Below are 19,930 nucleotides of genomic sequence, written 5' to 3'. Positions count from 1 at the left end.
TACTATTATGTTGTGGTACTACTGTAATGTTCAAAGGGATTTGAACTGTGTCCTTTGCTCTCTCCAAATATTATTCGAATACAACATATTTATCAAGCCATGCGTGAGCTTCCCAGTGACGCGAGCCTACCAGATGGGCTAAATTACTTTTATGCTCGCTTTGAGGCAAGCAACACTGAAGCGTGCATGAGAACCCCAGCTGTTCCAGATGACTGTGTGACCACACCCTCCGTAGCTGATGTAATATCTTTAAACAGGTCAACATTTACAAGGCCACGGGGCCAGACGGATTACCAGGACAGGTACCCAGAGCATGTGGGACCAACTGGCAAGTGTCTTCACTGACATTTTCAATCTCCCTGACCAAGTATGTAATATATTTTCAAGCAGACCACCATCGTCCCTGTGCCCAAGAACGCCACGGTAATCTGCCTAAATGACTACCGCCCCGTAGCATTCACGTCTGTACCCATGAAGTGCTTTGAAAGGCTGGTCATGGCTCACATCAACACCATCATCCCGGAAACCCTAGACCCACTCCAATTCGCATACTGCCCCTACAGATCCACAGATGACACAATCTCAATTTCACTCCAAACTGCCCTTTCCCACCTAGACAAAAGGAACACCTATGTGAGAATGCTGTTCATACTCATCACTAAGCTAAGTACCCTGGAACTAAACACCTCCCTCTGCAACTGGATCCTGGACTTCCTGATGGGCCGTCCCCAGGTTGTGTGGGTAGGTAACAACACATCCGCCACGCTGATCCTCAATATTGTGGTCCCTCAGGGGTGCGTGCTTGATACCCTCCTGTACTCCCTGTTCACCCACTACTGCGTGGCCAAGCATGACTCCAACACCATAATTAATTTAGCTGACGACACAATGGTGGTAAGCCTGATCACCGACAAGGATGAGACGAGACAGCCTACAAGGAGAAGGTCAGAGACCTGGCAGTGTGGTGCTAGGACAACAACCTCTCCCTCAACATGAGCAAGACAAAGGAGCTGATCGTGGACTACAGAAAAAGGAGGACCGAACATACCCCCATTCACATCGACGGGGGTCGTGAGCTTCAAGTTCCTTAGTGTCCACATCACCAGCAAACTATCATGGTCCAAACACACCAACACAAGTCGTGAAGAGGGCACAGCTGCACCATCGAGAGCATCCTGACCGGTTGTATCACCGCCTGGTATGGCAACTGCTCGGCATCCGACTGGAAGACGCTACAGAGGGTAGTGCGTATGGCCCAGTACATCACTGGTGCCAAGCTTCCTGTCATCCAGGACCACTGACACCGCCTAGTATAAAGGAAGGCCCAAAAAATTGTCTAAGACTCCAGCCACCCAAGTCATAGACTGTTCTTTCTGCTACCGCATGGAAAGCGGTATCGGAGAGCCACGGCTTAGCATGAGGTTGTAAGTAACAACATTTCCCAGGACATAGACATATCTGATGTTGGCAGAAAGCTTAAATTCTTGTTAATCTAACTGCACTGTCCAATTTACAGTAGCTATATTACAGTGAACGAATACCATGCTATTGTTTGAGGAGAGTGCACAGTTATGAACCTAAAGTTATTAATAAACCAATTAGGTACATTTGGGCAGTCTTGATACAACATTTTGAACAGAAATGCAATGGGTCATTGGATCAGTCTAAAACTTTGCACATGCACTGCCGCCATCTAGTGGCCAAAATCTAAATTGCACCTGGGCTGGAATAATACATTATGGCCTTTCTCTTGCATTTCAAAGATGGTATTTTCTTTTACCAGATCTAAGGTGTTATATTCTCCTATCTTCATTTCACATTTCCACAAACTTCAAAAATTGAAAAGGGCGGATCCTTAAGAGGGTTAACAACTTCTACCCCCAAGCCATAAGACTGCTGAACAATTAAGCAAATAGCTTTTTTTTGTACACTACTGCTACTCGCTGTTTATTTTTGCATTGTCACTTTACCCCTACCTACAGTTGAAGTCGGAAGTTTACATACACCTTAGCCAAATACCTTTAAACTCTGTTTTTCACAATTCCTGACATTTAATCCTAGTAAAAGTTCCCTGTCTTAGGTCAGTTAGGATCACCACTTTATTTTAAGAATGTGAAATGTCAGAATAATAGCGAGAATTATTTATTTCAGCTTTTATTTCTTTCCTCACATTCCCAGTGGGTCAGAAGTTTACATACACTCAATTAGTATTTGGTAGCATTGTCTCCCACATGATGCCATCTATTTTGTGAAGTGCACCAGACCCTCCTGCAGCAAAGCACCCCCACAACATGATGCTGCCACCCCCGTGCTTCATGGTTGGGATGGTTTTCTTCGGCTTGCAAGCATCCCCGTTTCATCAGACCAGAGAAAATTTCTCCAAAAAGTACGATCTTTCTCCCCATGTGCAGTTGCAAACCATAGTCTGGCTTTTTTATGGCAGTTTTGGAGCAGTGGCTTCTTCCTTGCTGAGCAGCCTTTCAGGTTATGTTGATGTAGAACTCATTTTACTGTGGATATAGATACTTTTGTACCCGTTTCCTCCAGAATCTTCACAAGGTCCTTTGCTGTTGTTCTGGGATTGATTTGCACTTTTCACACCAAAGTACGTTCAACTCTAGGAGACAGAACGCGTCTCCTTCCTGAGCGGTAAGACTGCTGCGTGGTCCCATGGTGTCTACACTTGCGTACTATTGTTTGTACAGGTGAACATGGTACCTTCAGGCGTTTTGAAATTGCTCCCAAGGATGAACCAGACTTGTGGAGGTCTACATTTAAAAAAAAAAATTTTTTTTAGGTCTTGGCTGATTTCTTTTGATTTTCCCATGATGTCAAGCAAAGAGGCACTGAGTTTGAAAGTAGGCCTTGAAATACATCCACAGGTACACCTCCAATTGACTCAAATGATGTCAATTAGCCTATCAGAGGCTTCTAAAGCCATTACATTTTCTGGAATTTTCCAAGCTGTTTAAAGGCACAGTCAATTTAGTGTATGTAAACTTCTGACCCACTGGAATATTGATACAGTGAATTATAAGTTAAATAATCTGTCTGTAAACAATTGTTGGAAAAATTACTTGTGTCATGCACAAAGTAGATGTCCTAACCGACTTGCCAAAACTATAGTTTGTTAACAAGAAATTTGTAGTGGTTGAAAAACGAGTTTTAATGACTCCAACCAAAGTGTATGTAAACTCCCAACTTTAACTGTACATGCAGGCTGGCAGAATCATATTACTCTGGGCTCCGGCTAATGGTACCAGGGCCGAGTCCTCTTAAGTTTATCCGGTCCGATTTAACTTTTTCAGGAGTAAGGCCATTTGAGGTAATACAGGCTATGGCAGTGTTTTTCGTAGTTACAGTCCACCAAAGTGAAAAGTGTATATGCACTTCCATAATATTTGTTCTAGGCAATAAACATGCAGGATACCCACACTAAAATGGCAGTACCGTGAAATAATGGTTGCTTAATTAATGATATCTGGTAGCTTGCTGTGTGTGTTGGCTTCTAATGGTAATTTTCTCATTTGTGTTAGCTAATTGTGCTGCACATTTTCTTGTTCTCTGAATTCTGTTTGGAAGTTTTATGACTAACTATTTCTTTATTTAAGAAATAACACGTAAGCATGTCTTTTATTTCAATATTTCATGCTACAATCCACTAGGATTTTCAAAACCCTATTTGTATCACATTTTATTTCCATACATCATTTGTCAAAATGTATTGCACCTGAATTTGACCCTGAAAATATTACTTATATTTCCCCTTAGCTTTTAAGCAATTAACAGAATCCGTGCAGTCATTTAATTTTAATTTCTGTAGCTAAATAAGGAGGTAGGCATATCAGTTCTCGCTACAAAATAGATAGCTGCGTGCAGCCTGCTTGCTCGAGCACATTGGTCAATAGCAACAGTTTTTCAAAATGTACACACAAAAATTCTAAAAGTGGTAGTCCCTGTTCTTTTGAATTGTTGTTTTACTTTTGTAAGTAAATCGGCAGTTTGTTGGGGAGATGAAAGTCAAGGTAAGATTTGCTAGCTAACTAACTAATTTTAGCGAGCTAATGTTAGCTCTCTGGCTAATCCACTATGGACATGGTACATTTTCATTTCTACCTGTTGTAGCTAGCTAGATAACATTGACATTTTAATATCTGTTTAGTTAATGATTGTAAAGGGGTGTGTGTGTGTATTCTCTGCATGTGTGTGAGAGGAGATGATCACAATAACTTTAGAAAACATTCATGTCAACGTAGTCATGCTAGCTGTGTGTGTGTGTTCAGTGTGAGATGGATGATTATGATCACAATCTATAGAAAATATTATCATGTCAACATTGTGTCATGCTGTGTGTGTGTGTGTGAGAGAGATTGTACATTAATACACATAGGAAACATTGATTGTGTGTGAGACAGTAAGGTAGCCTACTGTAAAATTAGGGGGGGGGGGTCCGAGGTGGGGAGGAGGTTTATTTAAGATACTGTTTAAAGAGGTAGGGTTTCAGATGTCTTGGGAAGATTGAGTTTAATCATGGAGGCTTCCCCCAAAAATTTACCAGGAAAAAAAACATCCTAAATAATATATATTTTGTCTCTCAGCACTTCATAAATGTCCTTTAATTCGCAAGAGGCTGAATGTATCTCACCGGCGAAAGCATCCGAGCGAACGAAACAGCGCCCCTCTGTCTCAGTATGTGTAGCGAATCTATCTGATGCTGTCTGGTCAGAAAGAGTATGACATTGTTGCAGCCCGTAGCATTGAATGCAAAAGAAGCCAGCAAGCATTTGGCACCCATTGATAAAAAATAAATTAAATAGCCAATCAGCGTTAAGTTAAACTGAGTGAGCTCAGCTGTGAATGGTCCTGGCTCACCAAAAAAGGTGTAAAGGGAAGCCAGTTTGGATTTGGCTTCAGACCATTCACATCACAAGCTATACGTCATTATTGACAGAAAAAAAACTTCAATTGCATCTCATTGTGTTGTCTTCATGGCTAAATTTTCTATATTAGCCATGGATGGAGATAGGGATTTGGACTTCTGGTTTTACTTAATTCTCCGTACTGGCCAATGATTATAACGGATCCAACCATAAATTCATACATTGTGCCCCTGGCCTGAGAGGATGGAAGTTCAACATGTAGCTAGAAGTAGTATGCTAATGTTAACTAGCTGGCCTGGCGTATCATTGAAAGGAAGTTAAGCTAGCAAGCAAGTATTTTAACCAGGTAACCTAGGATAAAAAAACAACAACTAAAAGCGTGTACTGTACGACAGTCATAGACTGTTTAGGCAACATGAAAGAGGAGGATGGCATTGGCGTTTCTCTATAAGTAGGGAGAAAAACCCCCACATTGATTCAATCTGCACGCATGCAAATATGCACACACACACAGAGAAATCAGAACCATGGACAGCCACATCATATTTAGCTTACGTTGATTGGACTAAATCGTTTTTGGTTTCTTTTAGTCACTGTATTAGACTAAGCATAGGTGATTAGATGTTGAAGTTGAAATGGTGCTGGAATACTGGATGCAGCTCCTGTTCTCTCCATGGTTCTAAATCAATAGTTTAGTAGTCTGAAAATGTAGGACACCGTTACGTTGCTTGACCATGCTGTAGGTCATGTAACTGTTTGTTACATGCAATATGTTTTTTGGACTTTACCGGACAGATGTTGCTCTCTGGCTTTGTAGTGAAACAACAAATGTGTGGTTGAATTTATTCTGCCAATGTGTCTTCTTATTGTCTCGGCCTTAGGCCTATATATCACGGTGTCAAGGCACATGATCGAATAGGTTACAGAGCAAACAATACAATTATCACAACACAGGTTGTAATATGGCTTTTTCCCGCCCTGGATTGGCTTCCCCATTGATTTTACCCACGCACGGCTACTGTGCGTTTACAGTTCCTGTCCTGCATGCCCACGTTATGCCAATCATTAATTTATTTACATTTTTATGCTTACAGTAAGTGTCATGAAAAACCAGGGAAAAAATCAGGCGGTTGGTGTGTTGCAGTACCTCTGGAAAGCCCTTAAATATGCCCCTGACCGCCGTGGTGAAGAACGCAAAGTGTGTGTATGTATATATATTATAACTGCCACAAAATTCTTCAACTCGTACTTTGGAAATACTTTTAGCCAGCTGAGTCCACAAAGTTTCTTAAGGAATGTCCTTTTCTAGTTGTCTTTTTAAAATCTCAAATGTATAAAGTTGTAATGCACTGATTCTCTTCACTGCAGATCTGACCCATCGCATGACTCTTGAAGAGGGCCACTACGCTCCAGATCGCTACTACTACTACTACTACTACTACTACGCCACTACTCTCCAGTACCCCATAACAACACTCTTATTAATTATTCATTGCCTTTATATATTCTGTGTCCCTGTCTTTCTATGCATGTAGTCTGTGGGTGAATTATAAAACAATTACTGTATGCAGATGTGAAAAACTTGTGATTTAGATTTGTTTTTGCCGTTGCTTGATCCATTTTAAATGTAAGAATATGTTGCAGATTAACTTTGTATTTGTAGTTCTTTATGATAGCCACATTAGCAGCTAATTAGGATTTAATTTTGGGGTGGTAAATACAGGCGAATATACTGACAAGTCACCTTGTCCTAGAGAGATTTACAGTAATCAAAACATCACGCCAGGGTAAGCCTACATAAAACACCTTATTTGAAGTGTTTCTGAAATCCCCTATGGGGAAAACTTAATCTGGTAGTTGCAATGTGATGGATTGCATTCGGAAAGTATTCAGACCCCTTTTCCACATTTTGTTACTTTACAGCCTTATTCAAAAAATAAAAATGTTTTTAAATCCCTCATCAATATAAACACAATATCCCATAATGACAAAGCAAAAGCAGGTTTTTGTACATTTTTGTAAATGTATAAAAATAAAAAAAATACAGAAATGACATATTTACCTAAGAATTCAGACCCTTAACTCTGTACTTTGTTGAAGCACATTTGGCAGCGATTACAGCCTCAAGTCTTCTTGGGTATGACGCTACAAGCTTGGCACACCTGTATTTGGAGAGTTTCTCCCATTCTTCTCTGCAGATCCTCTCAAGCTCTGTCCGGTTAGATGGGGAGCGCCGCTGCACAGCTCATTTCTGGGATGCTTGAATGGGTTCAAGTCCGGGCTCTGGCTGGGCCACTCAAGGACATTCAGAGACTTGTCCCGAAGCCACTCCTGTGTTGTCTTGGCTACGTGCTTAGGGTCATTGTCCTGTTGAAAGGTTAACCTTCGCCCAAGTCTGAGGTCCTGAGCGCTCTGGCGCAGGTTTTCATCAAATATCTCTCTGTACTTTGCTCCATTCATCTTTCCCTCGATCCTGAATAGTTTCCCAATCCCTACCGCTGAAAAACATCCCCACAGCATGATGCTGCCACCACCATGCTTCACCGTAGGGATGGTGCTCTGTCAGAGTGACTAACGGGTTCTTGGTCACCTCCATGAGGCCAGCTCTAGGAAGAGTCTTGGAGGTTCCAAACTTCTTCCATTTAAGAATGATGGAGGCCACTGTGTTCTTGGGGACCTTAAATGCTGCAGAAATGTCTTGGTACCCTTCCGCAGATCTGTGCCTCAACACAATCCTGTCTCGGAGCTCTACAGACAATTCCTTTGACCTCATGGCTTGGTTTTTGCTCTGACATGAACTGTCAACTGTGGGACCTCATATTGACAGGTGTGTGCATTTCCAAATCATGTCCAATCAATTTAATTTACCACAGGTGGACTCCAATCTAGTTGTAGAAACATCTCAAGGTTTATCAATGGAAACAGGATGCACATGAGCTCAATTTCGAATCTCATAGCAAAGGGTTTGAATACTTATGTAAATAAAGTATTTCTGTTTTGAATTTTCTTTAGATTATCAAAATGGGGTATTGTATGTAGATTGAGGATTTCATCCATTGTAGAATAAGGCTGTTTACGTAACAAAATGTGGAAAATGTCGAAGGGTCTGAATACTTTCCGAATGCACTGTATTTCCACAGGGAAGTATAAATGCGAGGAGGATCAAAACTCACTGTACTCACAATTTACATTGTGTTATAGTAGTAATGTATTGCTTTTCTGTTGCATATGTCACTGCTTCTCTTATATCCCTCATGCAGAATCAAAAGCAGTCACTAATTCCACTTTATGAATTGTCACAAACCATTCTTGTGTTAGATCTAGTAGTGTAATCTTAATGATTTAGTTTTTTTATCCTTAATTGTGGTATGGATCTGTGAGATTGGTTGTGTTGAATACTTCTGCATTCCTTCCCTTGTCTTCCGCCAAGATGACTCCAGTTCGTCTGAAAAGCGAAAGATGCAAGTTCTAGGACCGTATCCACAAAACGCCTCAAAGTAGGAATGCCAATATAGGATTAGTGTAGCCTTTTCTATGGACAGATCCTAGGATAAGCACTTCTACTCTGAGATTTGTAGATACGGGCCCCAATGAAATCCAATGTCTGAGAAATGCACTTTTAACGGTTAGTGAAATCTCCTGGAGGAGTACATCGCACTATCAACAACACTACCTCTGACTCCTTCTGATTGTGACCAATTCTTACTGTCTGATGCAATTAAATCTTTCTACAGGTTTGTACAAACCTTAGAAATCTCCACTTTCCAGTTTTTGATGACTGCACTCCATGTCTGAAAAGGAAAAAGTAGAATTGTCAACAGGTCCCTACACACCTGCTTAAGTGGTGTGTAGTATGAATCTGTTAAGACTGTTGTGTAATTGCCATTGGCCCAGTTCAGAAATAGTCGGCAGATATACGAATCGGGTCGGTGCAGGCTCCCTGAACCTTCAGTTCTGCAAACACTGCAGTGGTAGAGTCTACGTTGGATTAAAAAGACTGGGTATTCTGTCTCCTTAAAGGAAAAATCCACCCAAAATCACTCATTCTTTTCATTTACAGTGTTAAATATCACTATGTGAGAACAATATTTTTGGTGAACAAATCTTTCATTTTGGCGTTATAATAAGGTTGGCAGCAACATGGAAAATCGTTGTGGAAATCTTTTGCAGCTCCAGTCGACTACAAAATCCACAATGCAATGCTCTCTATGGGCACGCTGGCAAACGTAGCTACACACAATACCAAAGACAATATCAGCATGTAAAGTAGCTAGTTAGTTGTAAAATCGACTAAACAAACTGCACTATCAATTTAGGAGTCTACAATTTCACCATGTTCAACCTGCAGATTGTTGTGCCTCACAGTGGCGCAGCGGTCCAAGGCACTGCATCTCAAACTAGAGGCGTCACTTACAGACCCAGGTTCGATTCCAGGCTGTATCACAATCGGCCAAGATTGGGAGTCCCATAGGGCGGCGCACAATTGGCCCAGCGTCGTTAGGGTTTGGCCAGGGTAGGCCGTCATTGTAAATAATAATTAATTCTTAACAGACTTGCAAAGTTAAAGGTTAAATAAAAAAACAGAGTGGAGTCTATCATTTGCAACGGCAGACATACTTTTGATCAGATGGAAAACGTTGCCCATGCTACGTCAATAAGCCGCACGATGCATTCTGTGTGATTCTGGGACAAGGGGCGCTCTCCTTCAAGGAGTGAATGGGAGTCTATTGGGCGCCAGCTAAAAAAAAAAAAACATTAGCATGAACTTCGTCAACAAGAAGTACAACATTACATATATTTTCCAAGATTTGAGATAATTAACTTGCTATCTAATATCGTATAGCTTTGGAATCGTGACAGTACGTACTTTCTAGGAAAATAGACACGTTTCTCGACATATATACTGACTTTGAGAAGGGATTACGTGATGATTAGCTTAGTATCCGCGTGACGCAGCATGACAACGGGAACGCGATTGGTCGACAGTCTATTGGGTTTGGCGTTTAAGTTCTTTCATTCATTGGATTCCTATCTCCTTTCTATAATATCTCTGGCAACTGCACTATGCAATGCACCCTGGACTAAAGAGGCAGACAAATAGGAAAAATGTGCTAGGCTCTGTTAAATTACACATTTCTCGAGGTAGGAATATGGCAAAAATATAATCAATGGCTCACTTGACAGAAGACGTTGGACAGTATTGAAATGTGACATGTAGGATAGACGTTTTCGTGATCCAAAAGTCGTATTCCTATTAACTTCCAGTGAGAGACTTTATCACGGTGTTACGTCATACAAGACGGATTTCTGCCTGCTTGAGCGCCAATAACTCAGAAAATCATGAAATGACCCAGGGAATCGATAGAACATCACTCAGAGACGCACAAAAACAATATAATATTCAAAATGGGTGAACCTTTCCTTTAAGTATCATAAATGTATACTATACAACTGTGTAAATGTATTGTAATAAGTCAGGGCTATAGGGTAAGTGTTCCAGTCACCTGTGAGGATGTGGTGTATCCTGTCTGCCACCAAGTCTGCGTCCTCCATACTGAAGCACATGGGAGGTTTAAACTTGACAATGTTCTCCCAGGGGCCGTCTGTACTGACACAGATATACTCCTCTTTCAGTCTGGAATGGGAGAAGAGACCAAAGGATATTTCTGCTTACAGGTTCTCTTCTAAAAGTAATGCAAAGATTTATACCAAAATAAGAATAGTGTTAACTCTTCACTGAATTGTGACTGCAGCAAACACTGACACACTTTGATATGAGTGTAGTTGTTGCTTCACACGGCCTCGTAGCAGTGAATGACCAGTCTGACCCCACACCTTCTGACAACTTGCGCTGCTGCGTCTGTAGCTGGGGTCCTCTGTTCTTTGTCGGTGACCAACTCCAAGCCCACAAACAGCCCCACTCCACTGCCAAGAGTAAACACAAAGCCAGTTATTGTATACTGTCTTCAGCCAGTATCTCAGAATGGATCATGCTGTAGACTAGAGAGTGTGAGGTTGACGGCAGGGTCATATGTGAGTAGTTATTATAGAGACATTCCCTTCACATAATCCACGTCGTAGGCGCCCTACCGGACATCTCCAATGATTGGATGTTTGGTCTGTAGCTGTGTCAGCCGGTCCAATAGGTGTCCTCCTACTCTTGAGGAGTTCCCCCTCAGGTCCTCCTTCTCAATGACGTCCAGGACAGCCAGGCCGATGGCACACGACACTGGGTTACCGCCAAACTGCACAGTCACAGGAGAACCACAGACCATGATTAGGGATGAGACTCCTAATATGAGTTACACATGTACACCATGAACGTTTGTGCACGGTTAACATTATTTAATAGGCAGAATATAGGTTGTAACAGCCACCAGTTTCTCACTGTATTGAAGTACTCCACTCCGTTGGCTGTGAAGGCCCCAGCGATCTCCGCTGTGGTTGCTACACATGACAGGGGATGTCCGTTGCCCATCGGCTTGCCCATAGTCACTATGTCAGGGCTGAAATCATCACCCTGCAGCTGGAAGGCCCAGAAGTGGCTCCCCACACGCCCAAAACCTGTTTGCACCTCGTCCGCCACAAACACTCCCCCTGCAGAGTGCACGTATCTGTCGAGACAGAGAGATACCAACACTCACTGTCACGTCAAAGATAAAAGCAATAGCTTTTACTATCGTAATGGCCTCAATCCTAACTCAAATGAGGATTTGGCTCTTCGTCCTTTTCTTCACAGATGAGAAAATGGTAAAGTATAATAGTGCAATAATATTTTATGCTCAGAGGCAGTACCTACTCTGCTACTTTAGTTGAGTATCCCTTGGGCAAGAGGATTTGGCCTCCAACACTGGGCAATGACTCAGCAAAAAATGCAGAAACCTGTCGGTCGCAAGTCAGTTTTGAGTTATTAGATCCATAGAATTAGTACAATACTTATGAACATTGTTATTACACTGTTAATACACTAATCAGCATTACACCCTGCTCGGTGTCCAAATTGAGACTATTTTCAAACTTTCCTTCTCCATGCAAAACCTATTGTATTTACCGTACCTTGCGACCTTTTTGGTGCACCTTATCTATCACATCCTTCACAGTATCTGCATATGCCTGGGCTGGGTTGGGATGGTCCTCTCTGAATATACCTCTATAGGTGTCTGGTATGGGTGCCTGTAAGGAATAAACAGGAAAATTACAATTTTAGCTTTTTGTAGCACACGCCAAAAAATAGAGGCATGCAATATGTATCCTCTTACACACCACGTGAACCCACTCTTTCTGTCCTGTCAGCTTCTGGAACTTGTATGGGCTGATATCGATGAGCGAAGTCAGGTGCCCATGATATGCGCTAGTATGGAGGAAGAGGGGGAAAAGAGGAAGAAGTACATTTAGAGAAGAAATCTACTGAGATTAGTAGTAGTTTTTGGGTGATATGTGAGAAACCTTACTGGTCAAGCACAATGACGTCTTCATGTTTGGTGTACTGGTGGGCCAAGCGTAGTGCCAGATCATTGGCCTCTGAACTGTTGGGAGACATATATATTACATTATTCTTCCTATATCTTACGCGGAGGTCATTGGAGCTGTGTTTCAGGAGGAAGTTATAGGTTGTAGGACATGGTGTCTTACCCTGAGTTGACAAAATAGAAGACACACAGCTTGTCGGGCAGAGTGGCAGCGAGGCGGTCGGCATACTGAACTATGTTGTCGTGAAGGAAGCGCGAATTGGCATTCAGAAGCTCCATCTGCGTTGTGGCTGCTTGTGTGATGCTGGGATGACAGTGACCCACTGTAGGTGCATAGGTGCAACAACAATCCAACTTTTCGTTACATACAATTAACACTAGGAGGTACTGTCATGTTGATTATGTTGTGGTACTGTTGTAGTACTACTGTAATGTTCAAAGGGCTTTGGACTGTGACCTTTGCTCTCACAAAGTATTATTCACCAAATACAACAGAATATTTATCAATTCAGATGCATTAAAATAATGTCACCAATAGAGAGCAACAGTAATGGCATCTTTTTGTAGACACTAACTCCGCCATGGTTTGTTGAACAAAGCCTATGGGAAAATGTATGGAGTTTTTGGATAAATTCCTGAAAATAAGGTCTGTGGTAAATACAGGCTTAGGAGATCTTAAACGTTTTGTTCTATTAGATCATCTTCATCAGGTCACTTTTGTTGAATTTTGAAGCATTTACCCAGAGGGCATACGACGTGATAAAGACGGCTTTTACTAGTTGAAATCTGGTCGGGACGTCTTATAACCAGATCACAACCAGATTAAGACGCATTTCTGACGTATGGGAAAAAAATACATCTTATGTTGGTTGATGTCTGGTTTTTGGTTGAAATCTGACTGAAATACTGACCAGTTATCAAAATGCTACTCAATGAAAAGACATCAATCTATATATACATGGGCATAGTGTTTGTGGGCCATGCACCCATTGAATATAAGACACTAGAAGCATTACAATTATTACAGTTGGAGTAATGTTCTTTTTCAGCAAGGTTTGCATGATTCAGACCGGGGCAGAATAATATTTCTCTGGGCTCCGGATATTGCTACCCGGGCCGAGTCCAATTCAGCTTATCCGGCCCGATTAACTTTTTCAGGAGTAGGGCCATTTAAGGTTTTTATTCGGCAGGTGTTGAAATGGCAATTTTACAAAAAACTAAGAAATGTGATCTATTTCACCCCCAAGTCATGGAATTTGGTAGGTCATTAAACCAAACATTTGTGACAGTCTCTGCGGTCCTATAGCTATTCGAGATGGTCCCTAATTTAGAGAATCTATAAATGCTTTTGGTTTTACTACAGGCTATGGCAGTGATTTTCGTAGTTACAGTCCACCCAATTGAAAAGTGTATATGCACTTCCATAATATTTGGTCTAGGCAATAAACATGCACAATAATACAAGATACCCATACAAAAATGCACTGCCGTCAAAATGCAGTACAGTGAAATAATGGTTGTTTAATTAATGATATCTGGTAGCTTGTTGTGTGTGTTGGCTTCTAATGGTAATTTTTATTTGTGTTAGCTAATTGTGCTGCACATTTTCTTCTGTTCTCTGAATTCTATTTGGAAGTTCTATTATGACTAACTATTTATTTAAGAAATAAAACATAGGCCTATCTTTTATTTCAAAAGCATACTACAATCCACCAGGATTTATAAAACCCTACTTTTAATCGCAATTATTTCCACAACTAATTAGTCAAAAATTATTGCACCTGAATTTGACCCTGAAAATATGGCTATTATATTTTTCCTTAAAGGCTTTAAGCAATTCACATAATGCGTGCAGTAATTCAATTTTAATTTCAGTAGCTAAATAAGGAGGCAGGCATATCAGTTCTAGTTAAAAGTTGGATGGGAATCTATGCCTCGCGCGCAGTAATAGATCTCTGCATGCAGGCAGCCTGCTTGCGCGAGCACATCAGTCAACAACAACAGTTTCTAAAAATGTACACAAAAAACTTCTAAAATATTTTACTGCTAAGTGGTAGTCCCTGTTCTCCTGCATTATTGTTTTACTTTTGTAGGTAAAGGGGCATTTTGTTGGGGAGAAGAACATCAAGGAATAATTAGCTAGCTTGCTAACTAACTTACTCAGCTGGCTAATTTTAACTAGCTAACATTAGCTCTCTGGCTAATCCTCCATGGATATGGTAAATTTTCATTTTTACCTGTTGTAGGTGTTGGTTGTAGCTAGCTTGCAAACAGATTGACATTTTAATATCTGTTCAGTTAATAACAGCAAATATGTGTGTGTATTCTCTGCGCATGTGTGTGATAGAGATGATCACAATAACTTTCGAAAACATTGTCATGTCAAAGTTGTCATGCTAGCAATGTGTGTGTGTTCTGTATGAGAGAGGGGGGGAGAGATGATTGCGATCACAATCACGTATAGAAAAGATTGTCATCATGTCAACATTTTGTCATGCTAGCTGTGTGAGTGTGTGTGAGAGAGAGAGAGAGAGAGAGATGGTACATGAATACACATATAGGAAACATTGATTGTGTGTGGGACAGTAAGGTAGCTTAATTCTTGAAATGTGTACCCCCAATATGGATGTGAAGATTTTCTTGATTCATTTTTATTCAACCTTTATTTAACTAGGCAAGTCAGTTAAGAACAAATTCTTATTTTACCTACCCCGGCCAAACCCTCCCATAAACCGGACGACGCTGAGCCAATTGTGCGCCACCCTAATGGACTCCCGATCACGGCAGGTTATGATACAGCCCAGGCTCGAACCAGGGTCACTCGGGAGCCCATTCATCAGAGATCCTTCTATTTTTGTGTATTTTGTAATTGACAATACAATTGATTTTGCCTATCCCTGCTCCCCCTCAACACTCATTCTAATGTTACACCTCTCAACTGCCTTTTCAATTTTTTTTTTTTTTTTTTCAGGAATCTTCTAGCTTGGATGGAGGAGTGAACAAAGGGAAGGAGTACTGAAAGTTATCCAGCCTGCTGACTAAGAAATGTAATTAGCCTATGTTTTGTTGTCTATCACTCTATCCATCTGCCTCACTGCCAGATTGCTGAGGGGCAACATAGTCAATGTACTTGCTAGGCTAAGTCTAACTTAGTGAAGAGCCTAGGCAATGGCTAATCATGATTCGTCTTTGTCTTTACAGCTCCTGAAACATGTCAATGACCTGATGTATGGGGTCTACAACAGTTACCAGTGACCTATTCTGCCACATCCCAGTGAAAGGAGAGAGCAGAACCACCCCTCCTTAAACCCATAGTCATTGACAGTAAGTTGTGTGCTAGATGTTATTTTGTCTTCTGTTTGATATATTTTGTCTTGTTTGATACTTTTTTTCTCTGGATTAGGTCTCACTGAGACTGGATTATCCAAGATACATGCTATTCAGCTTCCCATGATTGCCTAATCTTACACTTTTGAAAAAATAGGTGGTATCTAGAACCTAAAAGGGTTCATCGTCTGTCCCTATAGGAAAACCTTTTGAAGAACACTTTTTGGTTCCAGGTAGAACCCCTTGTTTCCAGGAAGAACTATGTTGGATTCCATGTAGAACCCTTTCCTCAGAGGGTTCTACATGGAACGCAAAAGGGTTATACCTGAAACGCAAAATGGTTCTACCTGGAACCAAAAAGGGTTCTACCAAAGAACCCTTTGGAAAGCCGAAGAACCCTTTTGGAACCTTTTTTTTCTAAGAGTGTAGTGTAAGTAAATCCAATTGAAATAGCACTGCTTCTAATAACATATGTTTGTAAAGCAAATAAAATACAATTTTAACTCCCCCTTCTTTTTTTCAGTTGCAAAACCTGTGTCCTGATCAACAGACACCTCCCTTGGTGAGTCATGTATTGTTTCTCACATTTCTCTCTTGCTCATTCTCCTCGCTCACTCAAACATGTGCGCAGTTGCAGAGAAGAGGAAGAGATTTGCCAATTACAGTGCATTCGGAAAGTATTCAGACACCTTGACCTGTTCCACATTTTGTTACAGCCTTATTCTAAAATGGATTAAACCATTTTTCCCTCCCTCAATCTACACACAATAGCCCATAACGACAAAGCAAACACTGGTTTTTAGAAGTATTCAGACCCTTTACTCAGTAAAGGCAGTGATTACAGCCTCAAGTCTTCTTGGGTGTGATGCTACAAGCTTGGCACACCTGTATTTGCGGAGTTTCTCACATTCTTCTCTGCAGATCCTCTCATGCTCTGTCAGGTTAGATGGGGAGATTTGCTGCACAGCTATTTTCAGGTCTCTCCAGAGATGTTCTATTGGGTTCAAGTTCGGGCTCTGGTTGGGCCACTCAAGGACATTCAGAGACTTGTTCTGAAGCCACTGCTACATTGTCTTGGCTGTGTGCTTAGGGTCATTGTCCTGTTGGAAGTTGAAGCTTTGCCCCAGTCTGAGGTCCTGAGCGCTTTAGAGCAGGTTTTCATCAAGGATCTCTTTGTACTTTGTTCCGTTCATCTTTCCCTCGATTCTGACTAGTCTCCCAGTCCCATAAAGGCTGATTGGTAGAGTGCTGCAGAGATGGTTGTCCTTCTGGAAGGTTCTCCCATCTCCTCAGAGGAACTCTGGAGCTCTGTCAGAGTGACCATCGGGTTCTTGGTCACCTCCCTGACCAAGGCCCTTTCCCCCCGATTGCTCAGGTTGGCCGGGCGGCCAGCTATAGGAACTTCTTCCATTTAAGAATGATGGAGGCCACTGTGTTCTTGGGAACCTTCAATGCTGTAGAATTTTTTTGCCACCCTTCCCCAGATCTGTGCCTCGACACAATTCTGTCTCTGAGTTCTACATACAATTCCTTTGACCCCATGGCTTGGTTTTTGCTCTGACATACACTGTCAACTGTGGGACCTTATATAAACAGGTGTGTGCCTTTCCAAATCATGTCCAATCAATTGAATTTACCACAGGTGGACTCCCAATAAAGTTGTAGAAACATCAAGGATGATCAATGGAAACAGGATGCATCTGAGCTCAATGTTGAGTCTCATAGCAAAGGGTCTGAATACTTATGTAAATAAGGTATTTCTGTTTTTTACTTGCAAAAAATTCGACAAACCTGTTTTCACTTTGTCATTTTTGGGTATTTGTGTGTAGATTGATGAGGGAAAATATTTATTTAATCAATTTTAGAATAAGGCTGTAACGTAACAAAATGTGGAAAAAGTCAAGGGGTCTGAATACTTTCCGAATGCACTGTACACCCATTTCTAACAATGTTATAATGGCGATTCTGATCCAACCATAAATTCATACATTGTGCCCCTGGCCTGATAGGAAAAAGTTAAGGGGTCTGAATACTTTCAGAATGCACTGTACACCCATTTCTAACAATGTTATAATGGCGATTCTGATCCAACCATAAATTCATACATTGTGCCCCTGGCCTGATAGGATGTAGCTAGATTTGCCAATTACACCCATTTCTAACAATGTTTGTTGCAGGAATTATATGACAGACATTACTTTTGAACAAGATAATATTTGATTGTCTCTTTACACATACTTTAATTGTTGCATTTAGCATTATTTTTTTAAGACTGCCAAACTGTCTTCAATTGGGGGAACCTTTGTCTGGGACAATGTCCTCAGGATTATGGAGCGGTGTGTTTATATAAAGTTGTTTGAATATTAAAAATGTATTAGGATTAAGCATAACTTTATCATTTGGAGATGAGTTAAAAATTGTAATTATACAACTACTGTGTCAATCCTCTTAAAATGTTTCGGATTGATGACCAATGAAGTAATGTCCCACTTCAATATGAAGGAACAGAGGAGCAAACATGCCTTTGCTACCACTTTTAGTAGATTCAGACTGTTAAATATATTTTACTGTGTGTTATTGTTGTGTACTGTCCTGCATGCCCACATTATGCCAATTATTAATTTATTTTATTTTTAATGCTTACAGTAAGTGTCATGAACAGCCAGGAGAATCAGGAGCTTGGTGTGTTGCAAGGCCCTCTGGAAAGGCTTTAAATATGCCCCTGAACGCCGTGGTGGAGAAGGACGCAAAGTATGTACGTGAGCAAGTTGCTCTTTTTTGAAGACATCTCTAAGCTATAAATGCCACAAAATCGTTTAACTAGTACCATGGAAATATTTTTAGCCAGCTGAGTCCACAAAGTTACATCAAGAATGTCCTTTTCTAGTTGTCTTTTAAAATCTCAAAATGTATAAAGTTGTAATGCACTGATTCTCTTCACTGCAGATTTGACCCATCGCACGACTCTTGAAGAGGGCCACTACGCTCCAGATCGCGGTCTGTGCTCAGAGGTCCTTGATGACGACCTACCCCATCACACCACTCGTATGAATCACTAATCAAATAAAACAATGGGCCTTTATATAGTCTGTGTCCCAGTCTTTCTATGCATGTAATTAATGTCTGTGGGTGAATTATGAAACAATTACTGTATGCAGATGTGCAAAAAAAAWRTGATAATAGATTTGTTTTTGCCATTGCTTGATMWATTTTAAAATGTAAGAATATGTTGCAGATTAACTTTAATTGGTGACTATGGAAACAAATAGAAATGTAATAAACAATGTTTTCAATATCCTACTTTATCCTCTGCAATACTTTTTACAGTAAACTTAGAAACAAAGGTGCTATCTAGAACCTAAAAGGGTTATTCGGCTGTCCCCATAGGATAACCTTTTTGGTTTCAGGTAGAACCCTTTTGAGTTCTAAGTAGGACCCTTTCCACGGTTCTACATGGAACCCAAAAGGGTTATMCGTGGAACCAACAAGCCTTCTCCCTAAAACCAAAAAGAGTACAGMCGAAGAACCCTTTAGGAACCTATTTTTCTAAGAGTATAGGTAATAAACTGTAGTCAGGTGGTCATTACCAGGTTATGATGAGGTGTTAACCTCAGACCTTATTTTCGGCGTTTAACTTCATTCCAAAACTATTCATTTCCCATTAATTTTGCACATTGGAATGGCTGAACGATCCTGAGGTATATCATTTCCGATTTGTTGTACTACAAGTTGGCGAGCTCTATAGATGTGTCTCTTACCGTGCTGAACGTTGCTGATACAGTCCAAGTACCGCTGGCCATTTTCGTCATACAAATACTGTCCTCTGGCTCTGACTATCTTCACGGGATCGTCTGAATAGAAGAGTCTGCAAGACTGCCTAGGAGAGACATAATTTAAACCATTTTATATGTCAGTGCATAATTTCATACGAGGGCCAAGCGTTGTTGCTGCCAGYTTAAGTTTCTTCAAGTCATGCACGGTTACATACCCAATCAGTTTATTTCGCATTGCAAGAGTCTCTTTTTTCCTGAACATTTCCAACGCCATTTTCACTGCGTTTCTCTTAGTTTGTATTACTAAATTAAACTCCAGATTCTAGTTGTCTTTTCCGTCATTTCAACTTTCTGAAGAAATMACGTGGATTTTCATAACTGCGCATGCGTCTGTCTGAATGACGTGGACGCATTCTGGATTATAATATTATATATATATTTTAAAAAACGAATGATGTGTCTGTCTTTTTGTGTGAAAACT

The 19,930-nt window shown here is 40.8% G+C and overlaps 1 protein-coding gene and 1 long non-coding RNA gene across 2 annotated transcripts; one reads left to right on the top strand and one right to left on the bottom strand.

Moving 5' to 3' along the window:
* Window positions 1–4,434: 4,434 nt before the first annotated feature.
* phykpl (5-phosphohydroxy-L-lysine phospho-lyase) lies at window positions 4,435–19,828 on the bottom strand. The gene is made up of 13 exons (XM_023989545.2): window positions 19,665–19,828; window positions 19,435–19,553; window positions 12,513–12,672; window positions 12,332–12,406; window positions 12,144–12,231; window positions 11,937–12,053; window positions 11,680–11,762; window positions 11,269–11,494; window positions 10,971–11,125; window positions 10,716–10,805; window positions 10,385–10,515; window positions 8,627–8,671; window positions 4,435–8,325 (listed from the first exon to the last, which is right to left on the bottom strand). The coding sequence occupies exons 1-12, from the start codon at window positions 19,721–19,723 to the stop codon at window positions 8,628–8,630; spliced, it is 1,347 nt and encodes a 448-aa protein (XP_023845313.1). The 5' UTR covers window positions 19,724–19,828; the 3' UTR covers window positions 4,435–8,325; window position 8,627.
* On the top strand, window positions 16,188–18,747 carry LOC139027909 (uncharacterized). The gene is made up of 3 exons (XR_011480066.1): window positions 16,188–16,238; window positions 18,323–18,427; window positions 18,623–18,747. It is a non-coding gene; the product is annotated as an uncharacterized lncRNA (long non-coding RNA).
* Window positions 19,829–19,930: the final 102 nt, after the last annotated feature.

This window comes from Salvelinus sp. IW2-2015, linkage group LG6.1 (assembly GCF_002910315.2).
Source record: "Salvelinus sp. IW2-2015 linkage group LG6.1, ASM291031v2, whole genome shotgun sequence".
Classification (NCBI taxonomy): Eukaryota; Metazoa; Chordata; class Actinopteri; order Salmoniformes; family Salmonidae; genus Salvelinus; species Salvelinus sp. IW2-2015.
Note: the sequence above shows the minus strand (reverse complement) of the source record. Positions and strands in the feature narration are given on the sequence as shown.